This window comes from Salmo salar, chromosome 05 (assembly GCF_965601325.2).
Source record: "Salmo salar chromosome 05, fSalSal1, whole genome shotgun sequence".
NCBI classification, from domain to species: domain Eukaryota; kingdom Metazoa; phylum Chordata; class Actinopteri; order Salmoniformes; family Salmonidae; genus Salmo; species Salmo salar.
Window position 1 is genome coordinate 49,863,095 of NC_138295.1, and position 18,313 is coordinate 49,881,407.

Genomic DNA, 18,313 nt, shown 5'->3' on the forward strand with positions numbered 1-18,313 from the left:
TTACCTATTGTTCACCTAACACCTTTTTTGCACTATTGGTTAGAGCCTGTAAGTAAGCATTTCACTGTAAGGTCTACACTTGTTGTATTTGGCGCACGTGACAAATAAACTTTGATTTGATTTGTCGTTTTTTTTGTCACTGGCCAACACACAATACTCCGTAATATCAAAGTGGAATTATGTTTTTATTACATTTTTTACAAATCAATTAAAAATGAAAAGCTGAAATATCTTGAGTCAATAATTATTCAACTCTTTTGTTATTGCAAACCTAAATAAGTTCAGGAGTAAAAATGTACTTAACAAGTCATAATAAGTTGCATGGACTGAATCTGTGTGCAATAATTGTGTTTAACATTACTTTTTAATGACCACCACATCTCTGTACCCCAAACATACAATTATCTGTAAGGTCCGTCAGTTGAGCAGTGAATTTCAAACAAAGATTCAACCACAAAGACCAAGGAGGTTTTCCAATGCCTCGCAAAGAAGGGCACCTATTGGTAGATGGGTAAAAAAAACAGACAATAAATATGCCTTTGAGCATGGTGAAGTTATTAATTACACTTTGGATGGTGTATCAATGCACGCAGTTACTACAAAGATAAAGGTGTAATTCCTAACTCAGTTGCTGGAAAGGAAGGAAACCGTTCAGGGATTTCACCATGAGGCCAATGCTGACTTTAAAACAGTTACAGTTTAATGGCTGTGATAGAAGAAAACTGAGGATGGATCAACAACATTGTACTTACTCCACAATACTAACCTAATTGACAAGAGTAAAAAGAAGGAAGCCTCTACAAAATAAAACATATTCCAAAACATGCATCCTGTTTGCAACAAGGCACTAAAGTAATACTGCAACAAATGTGTCAAAGCAATTCACTTTTTGTCAAGAATACAAAGTGTTATGTTAGGGGGAAATCCAATACAATGCATTACTGAGTACCACTCTCCATATTTTCAAGCATAGTGGTGACTGCATCATGTTATGGGTATGCTTGTAATTGTTAAGGATTAGGGAGTTTTTCAGGATAAAAATGAAATTGAATGGAGTTAAGCACAGGCAAAATCCTAGAGGGAAACCTAGATCAGTTTGCTTTCCACCCGACACTGGGAGATGAATTCAGCTTTTAGCAGGACAATAACCTAAAACACAAGGCCAAATCGACACTTGCTTACCAAGAAGACAGTGAATGTTCCTGAGTCGCCAAGTAACAGTTTTAAATCTACTTCAAAATCTATGGCAAGATCTGAAAATGGTTGTCTAGCAATGATCAAAAACCAGTTTGAAGAATTTTTTTAATAATAAGCGGCAAATGATGCACAATCCAGGTGTGGAAATCTCTTAGAGACTCAGGGGTGTGAATACTTACAGTACCAGTCAAAAGTTCGAACACACCTACTCATTAAAGGGTTTTTCTTTATTTTTACTATTTTGTACATCTTACAACAATAGTGAAGACATCAAAACTATGACATAATACATATGGAATCAAGTAGTAGCCAAAAAAGTGTTAAACAAATCAAAATCTATTTTAGATTTTAGATTCTTCAAAGTAGCCACCCTTTGCCTTGATGACAGCTTTGCACACTCTTGACATTCTCTCAACCAGCTTCAAATTCAAGAACTTTGAAAGTTTCATCAAGCGCAGTTGCTAAAACCATCATGCGCTATGATGAAACTGGCTCTCCTGAGGACCGCCACAGTAATGGAAGTCCCAGAGATACCTCTGCTGCAGAGGATAAGTTCATTCGAAATAATTGCACCTCAGATTGCAGCCCAAATAAATGCTTCACAGAGTTTAAGTAACAGACACATCTCAACATCAACTGTTCAGAGGAGACTGCGTGAATCAGGCCTTCATGGTCAAATTGCTGCAAAGAAACCACTACTAAAGGACACCAATAAGAAGAAGAGACTTGCTTGGGCCAAGAAACACGAGCAATGGACATTAGACCGGTGGAAATCTGTCCTTTGGACTAATGAGTCCAAATGTGAGATTTTTGGTTCCAACCGCCGAGTCTTTGTGAGACGCAGAGTAGGTGAACAGATGATCTCTGCACGTGTGGTTCCCACCATTAAGCATGAAGGAGGAGGTGTGATGATGTGGGGGTGCTTTGCTGGTGACACCGTCAGTGATTTATTTAGAATTCAAGGCACACTTAACCAGCATGGCTAGCATAGCATTCTGCAGCGATACGCCACCCCATCTGGTTTGCGCTTAGTGGGACTATCATTTGTTTTTCAACAGGACAATAACCTAAAACGCACCTCCAGGCTGTGTAAGGGCTATTTGACCAAGAAAGAGAGTGATGGAGTGGATTGCTGCATCAGATGACCTGGGCTCCACAATCACCCGACCTCAATCCAGTTGAGATGGTTTGGAATGAGTTGGACCGCAGAGTGAAGGAAAAGCAGCCAACAAGTGCTCAGCATATGTGGGAACTCCTTCAAGACTGTTGCATTCCTCATGAAGCTGGTTGAGAGAATGCCAAGAGTGTGCAAAGCTGTCATCAAGGCAAAGGGTGGCTACTTTGAAGAATCTCAAATATGGTTACTACATGATTCCATATGTGTTATTTTATAGTTTATATGTCTTCACTTTTATTCTACAAGTAGAAAATAGTAAAAATAAAGAAAAACACTTGAATGAGGCGGTGTCCAAACTTGAGACTAGTACTGTATGCAAATTAGATATTTCTGTATTACATTTTCAATACATTTGCAAACATTTCTAAAAACATGTTGTCATTATGGGGTATTGTGTGTAGACGGGTGAGAAAAAAAAATCAATTTAATCCATTTGTAATTCAGACTGTAACACAACAAAATGTAGAACAAGTCATGGTGTATGAATAGTTTCTGAAGGTACTATAACTTCACCGATATGGCTGCATTCTCCCCTCTTAGTCAAACATGGTGGAATGTGGACAGTTTTTTACACACAAACTCACCACCCTAAAATGTTTTTATCAGGCATAATGCAACATGTCCAAATAATGTTCTATGTACAGGTTCATTTAGTGCTGTAATGTCTCTCTATGAGAGATGGGTGTAGGAGTCAGGCGCAGGAGAGAAGATAATTACAATAACAAGAGTTTAATAAAGTCCATCAAAAACATACAGGCACCGGACCAAAAATACACAGTCCAAAAATGACCAAAAGAACGAAATCCAAAGGACATAACCTGAATGAAAAATGATGAACAAAATAACGTCACCCAACATAAAATAGGGAAACGAAAATAAACCCGCACGACACAAAGCGGGTAGAGAGAAAATAAATACCCACACTAATCAACCCAAACAAGGAACAGGTGCACAACCAAAACAGACAAGACTAAACGAAAAAGAAAAAAGGATCAGTGGCAGCTAGTAGACCGGCGACGACGACCGCCGAGCACCACCCGAACAGGTAGAGGAGCCACCTTCGGTGGAAGTCGTGACAAGTGCTTACACATTACATGGTAGGGATTTTACAGATGTTAGAAAGGAGAAGAAAAAAAATTAACAGGTTCCACAAATGTTTTTGTAGAATCCAGTGAGAATATCCCATATGTCATACATGATTTATTACCTCTCAATGTGTGAGTTATTGACTACTATTGACATTAATAATTGAACAGGATGGTAGTAATGGCAAACCTAAAATTGTTGATTGGACAAAACTAGTTATCCCCAAATTAACATAAAATATAAAGTGAGCTGCTTCGCTTGTACTGCCATAGAAAGACACTTTAAGGTGGTGCTCAAGTTGTCATAACAATGTAAACATTGAGTTGTCTAAACATTTCAAGCAAATTGCATGTTACAACTCTGTCATTCATGTAGCATTCATATTGTGGTGCAATATTAAACACAAAATTCCCTATTGAAACTATACAATTACAATAGCTCTCCTACCATTATCTACCAGTAAAGTGAATTAAATGCTTCAAAGGCATGTCAAAGAGAGGTAGAGGAGACTTTGTCAAATCAAAGTGTTTGTTATGACAGGGACATTGCATCAGCTAGTGTTCATGACCATTCACAAACTGTGGATTCCAGCAGACAAGAAGCCCTACTGTTTTACCACTTCTGCAATGGCTGCATTCTTTGGTAATCACTCCTGTGTCACTGATAATAACTTTCTGAATGGTGCTCTGTGTAGATGTCAGTGCTTTGGGGGAAATGCAGGCAACAACGCTTCTTCTCAGTCTGCGAGTGAAATCTATTGTATTTACTGCATGTCATTTATAAAGGTAAAACAAATAGGATATACTGTAATTCATACTCTGCCATTATCCGCCCCTCTCTCAGCTCATCTCTATGCCATGCTCCAGGTCCATGACTGGTCTTTTCTCAGGGCTGTAGTCTCGGTCATCACGCTCCACATACCTCTGCAGGGTGCTGTAGTACTGCTCACTCTTGGAGAAGGTGTAGAGGGCTGAGATCTCCTCCCAAGCCTTGTGGTTGGGGAATGGGAATATTTCCGGGTCACGGTTCTCAAAGAAGCTCTTTAGGTTCCTCTCGGCCAGCTTGGATGCGTACTCCATAGCGAATGTGTCAAACTGCTCCTTCTCCTTTTCTACGTAGCGCTTCCAGAAGGTGAGCTGCAGGTAGCTGACCTTTGAGCGGCAGTTTGTGTAACAGGTCCCGAGGAGCCCTAGAACGGCTGAAATGATGATAATACACCAGCCCAGTATCTGGGGATGTACAGACATGAACCAAAACTTACGCTCACATAAAATGAATAAACAATGCCAACAATAATAATTGTTAATAATAAACATATTCAATACTGTTGCTTTACTGTCAATTGGATTTCATTTTGGTCTGACTCGTACCAGCCTTTGCAGCTGTATCAATAACCCATTGACAGTGAAAAATATGACATTCCACCATACAAAAGTCACAAACAGGGTCTGACTGCTGCTTGCACTCACCTGTGACTGAGCCCGGAACATGAGCAACAGTTCCATGTTCTCGTCACTGGGCAGCTTGGACTTGCTGCAGGGCACGCGGGCCAACTCCTCCCGGCACATCAAGGTCTTGTTTTTACAGAACAGATCCACCACCAGATTATCATCCAGCCCGCTGACGGCACACTCGTAGAAGGTCCCGTTCAACAGTGCCACACACAGCCACATGATAGGGGCCACACAGGCGCCGGAGAAGATTTTGACAAACACTTTGAGGCAGCTGAAACAGTTGCCCCTGGGGCATAGCTTAATGGGGTTGAGGCAACAGCCAGTGTAGAGGCGCCACAGCCTGCTGCTGAAGAAAAGACCCAGCACCAGCAGCACCAGGCCTGGGCCCAGCAGGAAGGTCAGGCCGTATGCAAAGTTCTGGTCGTGGTTGCAGGGGCACTGGAAGGAGACCATGGAGAAGATCCGCTCTCCCCCGATGGTCAGGATGGCCATGAAGCTGTAGCCAATGGTGGCCTTCTGGTTCATGAAAAAGCGCAGGACGGTCTGGAAGTTATCCATGGTGTCGACAAGGGGTTTGTCCCGCATGCTCCGCAAAAAACAAAATAATGCAAGAACGGAGCATTAGAAGAGGAAAAATACAGCGGTGAAATAGTTTAGACGCAAACGGTTGCGTCTCCAACACTCACTCCACTCCCTGTGCTGTTTGAGCCGAAGACAAACACACTGAAGTTCTTCTGAGCCTATTTCTGCCCCTCCCTTTCCCTCTTTCCTGTTCTTTCTCTTTCACTCTTCGTCCTCACCAACTCCTCCCTCTTTTCATCTGTTGCCCAACCTTGTCCACCCACTTAATCCAATGAGATTGTCTGCATTCTCCAACTCTCAAACCCCACCCTGATTCTTATTTCTTCCTTCTAAATTTCCTTCTCTCTCACTCCCCCTCCTTTCCTATGCGTAGGTAATAAAATAGCAGTGACTGAACTGGCTGACATCCTGCAGATCTGTTTTTGTACTTCAGACCATGCAGCTGCAGTTGTCCTCTCAGAGTGATGTCATATGACAAGCAGCCACGGGGTCATGCAGTCTGTCAAAAAAAACAACATTAACTTCACTTTAACCAGATTTATTTTGATAGTTATTTGAGCAGTTCAGCACAGTGATTTCAGCAACATGATTTATTATCTGTATTAAATTCACATACAGCTTGAGCCAGATACAACATTATACACTATATGAAATCACCCTTTGCTCTCTCTCTCGCCCTCTCTTTCTTTTTCCCTTTCTCTTACATGCACAAAACGCGCGCACACATAAACACACACACACGAAGCAATGTGGTATTTCGGCACTAAGGCTGCACTGCATTCATTAGCAGTTGCAAAATTAAATGGAAATCAACAAGAATGTTAATACTGAGCTATGGAGCCTCCCGCAGATGCATATCATGCATACCCAAAAATATAACACAGAGCACTGTTTTATAGACAATCATATAGCTAGCTAGACATTACATTAGACTTGCATAAGACCTATGCATTGTTTCAGAAAAAGGAGAAATGAGCAGATGAAACACGTGTTCTGAGTCAGTGGTTGGTAAATAGAAGAGTTTCCTCTCCCACTTCCTATAGAAGGCTGTGATGAGTTTCTATGCTCTACAATTCCCACGGGCTGAAGCTATAATCTCCTCACCCTAAAAGGCTCTGAGTGCATTGATTTCTTCCACAGAGAAGCTTTTAACAGGGCTGTACTAGCCAGATCAGGTACCAAATGTACTAAATCAAAATGTATCTTATTACAAAATTAAAAAAATACCCTAATGACCAATTTATCAATGTATATGTTAGTCTTCAGAGCTTTGGGGCCCCCTGTTACCTCAAATTCGTTTGCATTGGTGTCAGAAAATACAAAATACCATTCTCTGAAGTAAGTTGTTACAGTTTCAATTCAAAATATATATATTAAAAGTAACTGAAATCTGTATGTCAAATACATGTAACAGAAATACTGCCAATCTCTGACTAGTACTACCTAAGCTTTACACAGAGATACAAATCTAACAATTACACTAAGTTTACATTCAATTCAGAGCTGATGTTCATCGCAGTTCTCTTGTGGCAATGGTCGGTCTACAGTGCAATAATATAAATAACAATAACGCAGAAATACTTTGGAGACCAAGCTTGTAAGGTCCAACTGTGGGTTACCGTCATAAAGATGCTACATGTACACTGGTAACAGGCTTTTACTTGAAAGTATTTTGCAGTGCACTAGCTAATAGGAAGTAAATATGCTCCTTATTGTTTTATTTAACTAGGCAAGTCAGTTAACTAGAACAAATTCGTATTTACAATGACGGCCTAGGAACAGTGGGTTAACTGCCTTGTTCAGGGGCAAAACGGCAGATTTTTACCTTGTCAGCTCGGGGATTCGATCTAGCAACCTTTCAGTTACTGGCCCAACACTCTAACCACTAGGCTATCTGCCGCCCCATTTCATAGAACCAGACCATGCGTTTCCTGTTTAATACCACAGAACACCTGTATGTAGGTCAAGTCCCTGGCCTCTGAGCATAAAAATGCTAAAGTGAAAAGAAAAGTAGAAGAGAAAGAAAGTATGACCAACTATTTAAAAAAAAATCCCTTCTGAACATAGAATTTCAAATAAAAAGCTGCAAGCAGCACTCGTGATACAGTGAGTGAACTTTCAAGTAACAATATAAAATTGGGAAGTATTGTTATTCAAGTGAAGACCTGAGAGTGGTTAATCAGATGTGATTGGTCTTTCTACTGAAAAATTCCCTGATGCACAGCGATAATGATGATGATGACGAAGATTAGAATGCTGACAACAATCCTCTATAATGAATCATGACTTTGATGATAAAAATAATAAGGATGGTTACAGATAGGGTCATGATAGTGATGCTGTTCCTATGATCATATGCATGCCCATTCACAGCATCATCTTGCCCTCATCCACAAAGGCGAGCACGGCTGGATTAGCAGTGTCTGGACCGTCTGACCTGACAGATGACATTCTGTGGTTCCTGGCCTGTGCTGGGTCATGGCACTCCACGTACTTGTGCAGGATGCTGTAGTAGTGGTCTTTGGTGCTGAACCTGTAGAGGGACGAGATCTTCTCCCAGGCCTGGTTAGGTGGGGTTGTGACAGGCTCTGGAGGCGTCTTCTGGAAGAAGCTCTTCAGGTTCCTCTCTGCAAGCTTTTCGGCGTGATCTGCCGTGTAGTTTTCCAGCAGGTCACTCTCCCGCTGGGCATAGACCCTCCAGAACTTCAGCTGCAGGTAGCTGACTGGGGAGTTACATCGGGCAACACAGGTCAGTAGGAGGTTGAAGACCATGATGGAGGCAATCAGTAGCCAACCCAGGATCTGAAATCAAAACCAATACATTCAACACAATATTCAACTATTCTGCTTAACCCCTTACCTGGAATGCCTGAGTTAATGTCACAGTTATAATACAGTATACTGTACTGCTCAAACTCAAACCATATCTATAAAAATAGCAGGTAGCAGGAGAATGTATTAGGGAAGCATACTGTATATGGAACGGTAGATTCATTTCAGAGGTGTGTGTTGGTCAGCAATTCCTCCATCACCTCTTGTGTGTTTCCCTTAAGATTTTTTTCAGCAGCGGTGGCAAAGTTAGCATAAGGGGGAGTGGGTGTGGCCAATGGTGCGATCTCCAAACATACATTTTAGAGGACCTCCTCTTGGCCACAGAGAAACAATTTTGCTGTTTTAAAGCTTATTTCCTGCAATTCTACACATTTTGTAATGGAGATTGTGCCATGTTCTTATGATATCTGAGTGACTCCAACATTCTATCAAAATCAATGGGGGCTGCCTTATCTTTTCTACATACTTTATATCTGGTTTTAGCCTTTAAAATTTACACTGAAAACGTTTTTACCATCCCCCCAGCGGCTGCCTGTCACTGCTAAATTAATATAGGGGAAACACTGGGAAGTTTTGTACATTAATGAGAACAAGTCATACAGGAACTGAGTCAGACTGAAAAATAACTGCTATTTTATAATAATGGAAGTAGCCTATGCTTTGAGGTACTTCTGCTTTGGGGCATTTTAATGTTGGCATTTCCAAATGAGAGACTGTATGTTTAGACTGTATGTTTAGCATTGGTATTGCTATCATTTTATTATACGGATTTAAATTGAAAATAAGTGATACAAAATTGTATCACATTACATTTTTTGTCATCTTTGAATATGTTTTAGTTTGACAAATGCGTTCAAAGCAAAAATGTGTACTTCATAATGTCAGAGGCTCAGTTTAAAATATATTACAACTCCCTTCGCTGTCAGAACACATCCAGTGGTGTCAATTACTGTTAGCTGAAATCTGTCAGTCTAATCACCTACACTCCAACAGGCCGTCGACAAAAACAAGGATAGCCCACTAAAACATATTGAAGCTTGTAAAATGGGGCAAAGAAGATATGATAAAAAATATGTAATTCAAACCATAACTTGGTTCTATTAGTGTGAATATTATCTCACCTGCGACTCAGCGCGGATGGTTGCCAGCACATCATTGCTGTCAGATTGGGGCACGTGGGTGGCTCTCCCGCACGGGAATTTAGAAAGTTCATCCTGGCACTGCGGACTCTTTCCATCGCAAAGGTGGTTTGTGAAAACCGTTACATTGACGCCAGTCACGGCGCATTCAAAGTAATTGCCATTGAGCAAAGCGACTGCAATCCAACTGACAGGTGCAACTAGTGCTGTCGTGGTGATCTGAAAGAAGACCACCCCACAGGCGCAAACATTTTTAAAATGACAAAATTTGGATTTACGTAAACACAATCCTGTAAACAATTTCCATGTTTTATTGCTCATGATGTAACCTAACACCAACAATGCCAGAGCAGGCACTAAGAGAAACACCATGCCGTAGGAAAAGTTCCAGCCGCTGCAAGGACATCTGAACACCACTGACGAAAATATATGTTCCCCGCCTGCAGTTAACAACGCAACTAAACCAAACCCGAGACTAGTCTGCTGTTTCTCAACAATTTTAAGGACCGTTTTGAACTTATCCATCATTCCAGACGCACAGGACTTACAGGCACTTCTGCTGATAGCAAGTCATGGGAGCATATAAATTGACGTGACAGCTATACTTTCAGTTCCCCTGCCCTCTCCGGCGCGCCTCCAACTCATGGTGTTGTAAACATGAAGTCACTTCACTAGGCTACAGTTTATTTATGGACGATACAATGAGGGTATTCTATTAATTCCCAGACCAGCCCCGCAGGTTGTCATGCGCCCCAAAAATCTGAAGGGGGGTGGTCTGGTTGGGTGCTTGCCCCCATCTATAAATTGGAGAAATTAATTAAAAAATATATGTTTATTTTTCTGCATATCTTAGGCACAGCTCTTGACCTGTCTGTATCCTCCTGACTGGTGGTAAAACAAAAAAAAACAAAAAATATGCTTCTCTGCATCTCTGCTAAAATCTGGGTAAAAGATGGAAAGGAATGTGAGTTGTATTCAGTACATTTAGTAATTGGTTGCTTTGAAAAAGTCTACCAACCTTGCCAGCAGGCATGCCAGCTAAGATAGTTAGACAAGCTAGCTACTCTAACTTGATTGATGTCCTGAAATGTATTCTTGGTAGCTAGTTAGGAGTTTGGTAGATTAAGAACCTATCTGGGTTAGCGAAAGCCAACTTTATAAAATTGCTAGGTGGCTAGTAGTAAAACAATATTTACAGTGCCTTCGGAGAGTACTCAGACTCCTTGACTTTTTCCACATTTTGTTAAGTTACAGCCTTATTCTAAGATTGATTAAACTGTTTTTTCCCCTCATCAATCTACACACAATACCCCATAATGACAAAGCAAAAACAGGTTTCTAGAAATATATTTTAAAAAACGGAAAAATAATATTTAATAAGTATTACATAAGTATTCAAACCCTTTACTCAGTACTTTGTTGAAGCCCAAATTGGCAGCGATCATTCTTGGGTATGAGCTTGGTACACGTGCATTTGGGAAGTTTCTCCCATTATTCTCTGCAGATCCTCTCAAGCTTTGTAAGATAGTATGGGGAGCGTTGCTGCACAACTATTTCCGGTTTCGATCCGGTTCAAGTCAGGGCTCTGCTGGGCCACTCCTGTGTTGTCTTAGCTGTGTGCTTAGGGACGTTGTCCTGTTGGAATGTGAACATTCGCCCTAATCTGAGGTCCTGAGTGCTCTGGAGCAGGTTTTCATCAAGGATCTCTCTGTACTTTGCTCTGTTCATCTTTGCCTCGATCCTGACTAGTCTCCCAGTCCCTGCCACTGAAAAACATACCCACAGCATGATGCTGCCACCATCATGCTTCACCGTAGGGATGGTGCCAGGTTTCCTCCAGACGTGACGCTTGGCATTCAGGCCAAAGAGTTCAATCTTGGTTTCAGAAGACCAGAGAATCTTGTTTCTCATGGTCTGAGAGTCTTTAGGTGCCTTTTGGTATACTCCAAGCGGGCTGTCATGTGGCTTCCGTCTGGTCACTCTACCATAAAGGCCGGATTGGTGGAGTGCTGCAGAGATGGTTGTCCTTCTGGAAGGTTCCCATCTCCACAGAGGAACTCAAGAGCTCTGTCAGAGTGACCATCGGGTTCTTGGTCTCCTCCCTGACCAAGACCCTTCTACCCCGACCCAGTTTGGCCACTGTGTTCTTGGGGACCTTGAATGCTGCAGACATTTTTTGGTACCCTTCCCCAGATCTGTGCCGCAACACAATCCTGTCTCGGCGCTCTATGGACAATTCCTTCGACCTTGCTCTGACATGCACTGTCAACTGTGGGACCTTATATAGACAGGTGTGTGCCATTCCAAATCATGTCCAATCAACAGAATTTACCACAGGTGGACTCCAATCAAGTTGTAGAAACATCTCAAGTGTGATCAATGGAACAGGATGCACCTGAGCTCAGCTTTGAGTCTCATAGCAAAGGGTCTAAATACTTACGTAAATAAGGTATTTCAGTTTTATATTTTTTTATACATTTGCAAAGATTTCTAAAAACCTGTTTTCACTTTATCATTATGGGGTATTGTGTGTAGATTGATGAGAAACAACATTTATTTAATACATTGTAGAATAAAGCTGTAACGTAACAAAATGTGGAAAAAGTGAAGGGGTCTGAATACTTTCCAAAGGCAGTGTATATATACAGTATATACAGTACCGGTCCAAAGTTTGGACACACCTACTCATTCCAGGGTTTTTCTTTCTTTGTACTATTTTCTACACTGTAGAATAATAGTGAAGACATCAAAACTATGAAATAACACATATGGAATCATGTAGTAACCAAAAAAAGTGTTAAATTCTTGAAAGCAGCCACCCTTTGCCTTGATTACAGCTTTTCACACTCTTGGCATTCTCTCAACCAGCTTCACATGGGATGCTTTTCCAACAGTCTTGAAGGAGTTCCCACATATTCTGAGCACTTGTTGGCTGCGTTTCCTTCATTCTGCAGTTCAACTCATCCCAAACCATCTCAATTGGGTTGAGGTCGGGTGATTGTGGAGGCCAGGTCATCTGATGCAGCACTCCATCACTCTCCTTCTTGGTCAAATAGCCCTTACACAGCCTGGAGGTGTGTTTTGGGTCATTGTCCTGTTGAAAAACAAATGATAATCCTACTAAGCACAAACCAGATGGGATGGCGTATCGCTGCGGAATGCTATGGTAGCATTGCTGGCTAAATGTGCCTTGAATTCTAAATAAATCACTGACAGTGTCACTAGCAAAGCACCCCCACACCATCGCACCTCCTCCTCCATGCTTCACGGTGGGAAGCACACATGCAGTGATCATCCGTTCACCTAGTCTGCATCTCACAAAGACATGGCGGTTGGAACCAAAAATCTCAAATTTGGACTCAGCAGACCAAAGGACAGATTTCCACTGGTCTAATGGCCATTCTTTGTGCTTTAGGCCCAAGCAAGTCTCTTCTTATTATTGGTGTCTTTTAGTAGTGGTTTCTTTGCAGCAATTCGACCATGAAGGACTTACTCCCCCAGTCTCCTCTGAACAGTTGATGTTGAGATGTGTCTGTTTCTTGAACTCTGTGAAGCATTTATTTGTGCTGCAATTTCTGAGACTGGTAACTCTAGCGAACTTATCCTCTGCAGCAGAGGTAACTCTGGGTCTTCCTTTCCTGAGGCCGTCCTCGTGAGTGCCATTTTCATCATTGTGCTTGATGGTTTTTGCGACTGCACTTGAAGAAACTTTCAAGTTCTTGAAATTTTCCGGATTGACTGACCTTCATGTCTTAAAGTAATGATGAACTGTCGTTCTTTTTGCTTATTTGAGCTAGGCTATCTTAGGGCTATCTTCTGCATAGCACCCCATACCTTATCACAACACAACTGATTGGCTCAAATGCATTAAGAAGGAAAGAAATTCCAAAAATTAACTTTCAACAAGGCACATCTGTTAATTGAAATCCATTCCAGGTGACTACCTCATAAAGCTGGTTGAGAGAATGCAAAGAGTGTGCAAAGCTGTCATCAAGACAAACGTACCTCGAAAAATCTCAAATATATTTTGATTTGTTTAACACTTTTTTGGTTACTACATGATTTCATGTGTGCTATTTCATAGTTTTGATGTCTTCGCTATTAGTAAAAATAAAGAAAAACCCTTGAATGAGTCAGTGTGTCCAAACGTTTGACTGGTACTGTATGTACAGTAGAAGTCGGAAGTTTACATACACTTAGGTTGGAGTCATTAAAACTCATTTTTCAACCACTGCACAAATTTCTTGTTAACAAACTATAGTTTTGGCAAGTCGGTAAGGACAACTACTTTGTGCATGACACACGTAATTTTTCCAACAATTGTTTACAGACAGATTATTTCACTTATAATTCACAATTCCAGTGGGTCAGAAGTTTACATACACTAAGTTGACTGTGCCTTTAAACAGCTTTGAAAATTCCAGAAAATGATGTCATGGCTTTCGAAGTTTCTGATAGGCTAACTGACATCATTTGCATCAATTGGAGGTGTAACTGTGGATGTATTTCAAGGCCTACCTTCAAACTCAGTGCCTTTTGCTTGACATCATGGGAAAATCAAAAGAATTCAGCCAAGACCTAAGAAAAAAATTGTAGACCTCCACAAGTCTGGTTCTTCCTTGGCAAAGGACCTTGTGAAGATGCTGGAGGAAACAGGTACAAAAGTATCTATATCCATAGATCGACATAACCTGAAAGGCCGCTCAGCAAGGAAGAAGCCACTGCTCCAAAACCGCCATAAAAAAGCCAGACTACGGTTTGCAATTGCACATGGGAACAAAGATCATACTTTTTGGAGAAATGTCCTCTGGTCTGATGAAACAAAAATATAACTATTTGGCCATAATGACCATCGTTATGTTTGGAGGAAAAAGGGGGATGTTTGCAAGCCGAAGAACACCATCCCAACCGTGAAGCACGGGGGTGGCAGCATCCTGTTGTGGGGGTGCTTTGCTGCAGGAGGGACTGGTGCACTTCACAAAATAGATGGCATCATGAGGGAGTTAAATTATGTGGATATATTGAAGCAACATCTCAAGACATCAGTCAGGAAGTTAAAGCTTGGTCGCAAATGGGTCTTCCAAATGGACAATGACCCCAAGCATACTTCCAAAGTTGTGGCAAAATGGCTTAAGGACAACAAAGTCAAGGTATTGGAGTGGCCATCACAAAGCCCTGACCTCAATCCTATAGAACATTTGTGGGCAGAACTGAAAAATTGTGTGCGAGCAAGGAGGCCTACAAACCTGACTCAGGTACACCAGCTCTGTCAGGAGGAATGGGCCAAAATTCACCCAACTTCTTGTGGGAAGCTTGTGGAAGGCTACCCAAAATGTTTGACCCAAGTTAAACAATTTAAAGGCAATGCTACCAAATACTAATTGAGTGTATGTAAACTTCTGACCCACTGGGAATGTGATGAAAGAAATAAAAGCTCAAATAAATCATGCTCTCTACTATTATTCTGACATTTCACATTCTTAAAATAAAGTGGTGATCCTAACTGACCTAAGACAGGGAATTTGTACTATTATTAAATGTCAGGAATTGCAACAAAACTGAGTTTAAATGTATTTGGCCAAGGTGTATGTAAACTTCCGACTTCAGCTGTATGTCTCACGCCCTGATCTGTTTCACCTGTCCTTGTGCTTGTCTCCACCCCCCTCCTGGTGTCGCCCTTCTTTCCAACTATCCCGTGTATTTATACCTGTGTTCTCTGTCTGTTTGTCACCAGTTCGTCTTGTTCGTTCAAGCTAACCAGCGGTTTTCCCTGTCAGCTCCTATTGTTATATATTTAAATAGGACAAATCTGAGGGGGCACGTGGTCATGTGCCCCCTATAGGCATGATGCCTCTGCTCCTGTCTTATCTTGGGTCCTGTGTGATCTCATGTAGGCTCCCTCTAATTCTCCTCTCTTTCTCTCTCACATCCCTTTCCCTTGGTTTAAAAACCCAGCCAGTTGTTTTCTCTTTAGCTCAATCTCTCTCTAACTCATTCTCTCTCTCTCTCTCTCTCTCTCTCGTTCTCTCTCTCTCTCGTTCGCACCTGCTGTCGCGACCTTTGAATGCTCGGCTATGAAAAGCCAACTGACATTTACTCCTGAAGTGTGCGCCCTCTATAACCATTGTGATTATTATTTTACCCTGCTGATCATCTATGAACATTTAGACATCTTGAAGAACAATCTGGCCTTAATGGCCATGTACTGTACTACTCTTAAGCCTAGTTTACATTGGCAGTTTGAAGTGACCAAAGTCCGATTTTTTTGCATATCTGATTTAAATCTGTTCTTTTTCCTGCAGTGTGAACAGCCAAAAAGCACATGGAATCAGATATTCAAGTCAGACTGATTCATGGCCATGCGACTTGTCTGAATATTCAAATCGAATTTATTTGCTCTGAAGTTGATTTTAGACTGTTATTTGGAAAATCTTGTTGCTTGCTAGCTACTCTGTTGACAGTTTTGACAAGAACACATGGTAGCTAACAAGCTTGTTAATTGTTTACAAACAAATTAGTGAATGTGGTAGAAAGCTAAACAGCTACCTAGCTAGCTAGTTGACTGCTGTGGCTAGCCAAAAATGACTTGTTTTAAAAGTTGGATCATCTAATCCTTTGAGGCTTTAAAAGTGTACTTATACTATGATTTTTAACATTTAAAGCAGCTGGGAAATGTCCATGGCAGGTATTGTTGTCACCTTAGCTTGCTCCATAACTTCTGAGCGATAGGAAGCACAAGCACCACCACCAATCGGTCTACGCCACTGCTCACATCCGTCATTACTATGACAACAAGCATAGCCATGTCAGCAAATTACTGCTGTCTGAACACACAGAAATCCGATTTGGTATTTGTATTTTGTTTTTCTTATGGATCCCCATTAGCTGCTGCCAAAGCAGCAGTTACACTTCCTGGGTTCTGGCAAAATGAAGGAAGTTATACAATTTTAAAAACATTACAACACATTCATAACAGATTTCACAACACACTAAGTGTGTGCCCTCAGGCCCCTACTCCACTACCACGTATCTATAACACAAAATCCACGTGTACGTGTATGTATAGTGCATATGTTATCATGTGTGTGTACGCATGTCTGTGCCTATGTTTGTGTTGCTTCACAGTCCCTGCTGTTCCATAAGGTGTATTTTTATCTCTTTTTTATCTGATTCTACTGCTTGTATCAGTTACTCGATGTGGAATAGAGTTCCATGTAGTCATGGCTCTATGTAGTACTGTGCGCCTCCTATAGTCTGTTCTGGACAGTGAAGAGACCTCTGGTGGCATATCTTGTGGGGCATGCATGGGTGTCTCTGCTCTGTGCTAGTCATTTAAACAGACAGCTCGGTGATTTCAACATGTCAATACCTTTCACAAATACAAGTGTGATGAAGTCAATCTCTCCTCCACTGAGCCAGAAGAGATGTACATGCATATTATTAATGTTTGCTCTCTGTGTACATCCAAGGGCCAGCCGTGCTGCCCTGTTCTGAGACAATTGCGATTTTCCTAAATCCCTATTTGTGGCACCTGACCTCACGACTGAACAGTAGTCCAGGTGCGACAAAACTAGAGCCTGTAGGACCTTCCTTGCTGATAGTGCTGTTAAGAAGGTTGAGCAGCGCATTATTATGGACACACTTCTCCCCATCTTAGCTACTGTTGTGTCAGTATGTTTTGACCATGACTGTCACGATCGCTTTCTTCGAACTCCTTGTCACAGATCAGCCAAGGCGCAGTGTGCCGGTAATTCCACATACTTTATTTGTGAACCCGAACAAAACAAGAAACAGGTGAAAACAGAAAGAAACGTGACGTTCTGGGGCTGCTCAAAGGCAGCTACACAAAACAAAATCCCACAACTCAAGGAGGGAAAAAGGGCTGCCTAAGTATGGTTCCCAATCAGAGACAACGATAGACAGCTGCCTCTGATTGGAAACCATACCTGGCCAAAACATAGAAACAAAATACATAGATTGCCCACCCCATATCACACCCTGACCTAACTAAACAGAGAAAAACGGCTCTCTCAGGTCAGGGCGTGACAATGACAGTTTACAATCCAGTGTTACTCCACGCAGTTTAGTCACTTCAACTTCCTCAATTTCCACATCATTTATTACAAGATTTAGTTGAGGTTGAGGGTTTATTGAATGATTTGAGTAAGTAAGGGGCCTAGACAGCTTTTAGTTTTTCAAATAGTTTCGTTTTTGAAATACTAACTTATTCCTTGCCCCCATTCTTAAACTAACTGCAGCTCTTTGTTAAGTGTTGCAGTCATTTCCGTCACTGTAGTAGCTGACGTGTATAGTGTCAAGTCATCCGCATACATAGACACACTGGCTTTACTCAAACCCAGTGGCATGTCTTTAGTAAAAGTCTTAAACAAGTAAAGGGCCTAGACAGCTGCCCTGGGGAATTCGTAATTCTACCTGGATTATGTTGGAGAGGCTTCTATTAAAGAACACCATCTGTGTTCTGTTAGACAGGTAATTTTTTATCCACAATATTTTTTTATATAAGTTTTATTTATTTCACCTTTATTTAACCAGGTATGCAATTTGAGAACAAGTTCTCATTTACAACTGTGACCCGGCCAAGATAAAGTAAGGCAGTGCGACAAAAACAACAACACAGAGTTACACATGGGATAAACAAACGTACAGTCAATAACACAATAGAAAAATCTGTATAGAGTGTGTGCAAATGAAGGAAGGAGGTAAGGCAATAAATAGGCCATAGTGGCGAAGTAATTACAATTTAGCAATTAACACTGGAGTGATAGATGTGCAGATGAGGATGTGCAAGTAGAAATACTGGTGTGCAAAAGAGCAGAAAAACTAAA

At 41.3% G+C, this 18,313-nt stretch overlaps 2 protein-coding genes across 3 annotated transcripts; both read right to left on the bottom strand.

Annotated features, from left to right (window-relative positions):
* Window positions 1–678: 678 nt before the first annotated feature.
* LOC106605040 (calcium homeostasis modulator protein 5) lies at window positions 679–5,931 on the bottom strand. Its single transcript, XM_014200277.3, has 2 exons — window positions 4,930–5,931; window positions 679–4,689 (listed from the first exon to the last, which is right to left on the bottom strand). The coding sequence occupies exons 1-2, from the start codon at window positions 5,497–5,499 to the stop codon at window positions 4,300–4,302; spliced, it is 960 nt and encodes a 319-aa protein (XP_014055752.1). The 5' UTR covers window positions 5,500–5,931; the 3' UTR covers window positions 679–4,299.
* Window positions 5,932–6,018: 87 nt separating this feature from the next.
* LOC106605039 (calcium homeostasis modulator protein 6) lies at window positions 6,019–10,143 on the bottom strand. 2 transcript variants are annotated; one of them, XM_045718309.2, is made up of 3 exons: window positions 10,016–10,143; window positions 9,450–9,686; window positions 6,019–8,298 (listed from the first exon to the last, which is right to left on the bottom strand). In XM_045718309.2, exon 3 carries the CDS (start codon window positions 8,266–8,268, stop codon window positions 7,864–7,866), a length of 405 nt encoding a protein of 134 aa, XP_045574265.1. In that variant the 5' UTR covers window positions 8,269–8,298; window positions 9,450–9,686; window positions 10,016–10,143; the 3' UTR covers window positions 6,019–7,863. The 2 variants fall into 2 exon arrangements, with proteins under 2 accessions (XP_045574265.1, XP_014055751.3); XM_014200276.3 differs by having other exon boundaries at window positions 9,450–10,108.
* Window positions 10,144–18,313: the final 8,170 nt, after the last annotated feature.

What these genes read in the sequence shown, in the direction of transcription:
- LOC106605039 (XM_014200276.3), bottom strand. Translation starts at nt 9,995, where the DNA reads ATGATGGATAAGTTCAAAACGGTCCTTAAAATTGTTGAGAAACAGCAG. An exon ending in CCATCCGCGCTGAGTCGCAG is followed by an intron (nt 8,299 to 9,449) that starts GTGAGATAATAT and finishes TTTTGATTTCAG; the next exon opens with ATCCTGGGTTGGCTACTGAT.
- LOC106605040 (XM_014200277.3), bottom strand. Translation starts at nt 5,499, where the DNA reads ATGCGGGACAAACCCCTTGTCGACACCATGGATAACTTCCAGACCGTC. An exon ending in TGTTCCGGGCTCAGTCACAG is followed by an intron (nt 4,690 to 4,929) that starts GTGAGTGCAAGC and finishes GTACATCCCCAG; the next exon opens with ATACTGGGCTGGTGTATTAT.